Source organism: Egretta garzetta, unplaced genomic scaffold (assembly GCF_000687185.1).
Source record: "Egretta garzetta isolate BGI_Z169 unplaced genomic scaffold, ASM68718v1 scaffold108, whole genome shotgun sequence".
NCBI lineage: Eukaryota > Metazoa > Chordata > Aves > Pelecaniformes > Ardeidae > Egretta > Egretta garzetta.
Window position 1 is genome coordinate 1208673 of NW_009260614.1, and position 1694 is coordinate 1210366.

Genomic DNA, 1694 nt, shown 5'->3' on the forward strand with positions numbered 1-1694 from the left:
CCCGGCCTGGCAGCACCCCCAGGGCCCTCAGCACTGTGGCAGGCTCCTTTGAAGGGGGGGGATGTTTGCACCGAGCCAGGGACTGGGTTAAGGCTGGAGAAGCAGCAAGAGGCGAAAGAAACCCGACTGCTCTTACTCAGCCAGGGCCGGCTCAAAGAGTTCTGAACATCTGTGCAAAACAAAACTAAAGAGCAAAAGCCGCGGTGGGGATGTGGAGGACATGTGCTTCGGGGTGGCTTTTGCACCGGTTTATTGTGGATCTTCCCAAAAGGCTGCGCCAAGCTGGGCCCCAGCCCACCTTGGGGGGGGGTCCCCTGCAGGCTGCTTCTGCTGCAGATGTTAATCCGCAGCTGGAGGGGGAAGAGAAGGTAAGGGGGTGCAGAGCAGGGCAGGCCACCCAGCATCCCTCCGCCCCATCCCCTTGGGACCCCAGGACTTCGCAGCGCAGCAGAGCCCCAGCAGCACCCGAGTACCAGGGGCGATGTGGGTCCCACAAGCTCTTGCACAGGCCAGGGTCCCCATGGCTCTGCCCATGCATGTCGACTACCCCAGGGCTCCGCTTGTGCCAGCTGGAGTGAAACCCATGCCCGCTCGCTGCAGGCAGGGCTTCCCTGTCCTACCCCACTCCTTCCCGGAGCAGCTTCCTGGCCAGAGCAGGACTGGGATCCACTCACCGTCCTCCTCCCAGCCCTCTGCCACTCCTGCCAGCTCGTAGTGCTTCTTGCGCAGCTCCCCCAGCTTCTGCCGCTCCTTCTGCAGCTGGTTTTCCAGCTCCAGCACCCGCACCTGAAGGACATAAAGCACGCCATGGCCACCCCCCACCATGGCACAGCACCTGGCTGCTCCAGCTGGCACGGAGCCCCGTGGGGCAGGGCACCCTCCCTTCACACCCATTATCTTCCCAAAACCAAGCCCGAAGACCACCGAGGCACATGCCATGAGCGCTCCGAAGGCAAATGGTCCTGGGCAGGGGACAGAGCTCACGCGGGCGCTGCTCATGCAGGCAGGTGGAGGCAGAGCGACCCCTGCAGGCACTGGGAAGGGCAATTCCCCGGGATGTCCCGTGGAGGTGGGTGCTGCGGGGCCACCCGGCGGGCACACAGGAGCAGGGAAAGGCCTTGGGCTGTTATGCCATGAGGGAAACAGCATTGGGGAAGGCTCCAGGACCAAATGCAGGCAGCTCCTGGGCAAACCCGGCCCTTGCCCTCATGCCCTGGGCTTTCCCTGTGAGCTGGAGGTGCCCGGGGCCAGGCAGCCGGGCAGGCTGCCCACACCCACTGCATTTGGTGCTCTTCCCCCCTCCAGCCTGGGCAGATGTGTTTCCCAAAGCGTGGGGAAACCTCCTACCTGCGAGTCCATCTCCTGACGCTTGATCTGGGTGAGCGTCATGCTGGAGAAGTCCATGCTGTCTGTGGAGAAAAGACACCACCAGCCCCCCTCGAGCTCTGCTCCGCTGCCCAGAGCCCCTGGCAGCTCCCGTGCTGCTGGCCAGGTCTGCCACCACCACGGGAGACGCAGGCAGGGACCAGTGGGGCACGGCTGGCTGAAGATGGCGAGTGTGAAAAGCAGAGATTTCAGGGCAGGTCTATGCTCCTGCAGCCCCACACTTACCTTTCTCCTCCACCTGCGACTTCCCGGCCTTGGTGGAGGCCACCACGCCAGCCGTGGCCTGGTTGACGCCCCGGGGGGCTTTT

The 1694-nt window shown here is 64.0% G+C and overlaps 1 protein-coding gene across 1 annotated transcript in view; it reads right to left on the reverse strand.

Annotated features, from left to right (window-relative positions):
- Positions 1–205: 205 nt before the first annotated feature.
- The window catches only part of HIP1 (huntingtin interacting protein 1), a 22076-nt gene continuing 20587 nt past the window's right edge, over positions 206–1694 (reverse strand). Inside the window, exons 29-31 of the mRNA XM_035900517.1 lie at positions 1348–1409; positions 675–786; positions 206–350 (exon numbers count right to left, since the gene is read on the reverse strand). Of these exons, the coding sequence (XP_035756410.1) occupies positions 340–350; positions 675–786; positions 1348–1409 (185 nt within the window). The 3' untranslated portion in view covers positions 206–339. The remainder of the gene's footprint in view (positions 351–674; positions 787–1347; positions 1410–1694) is intronic.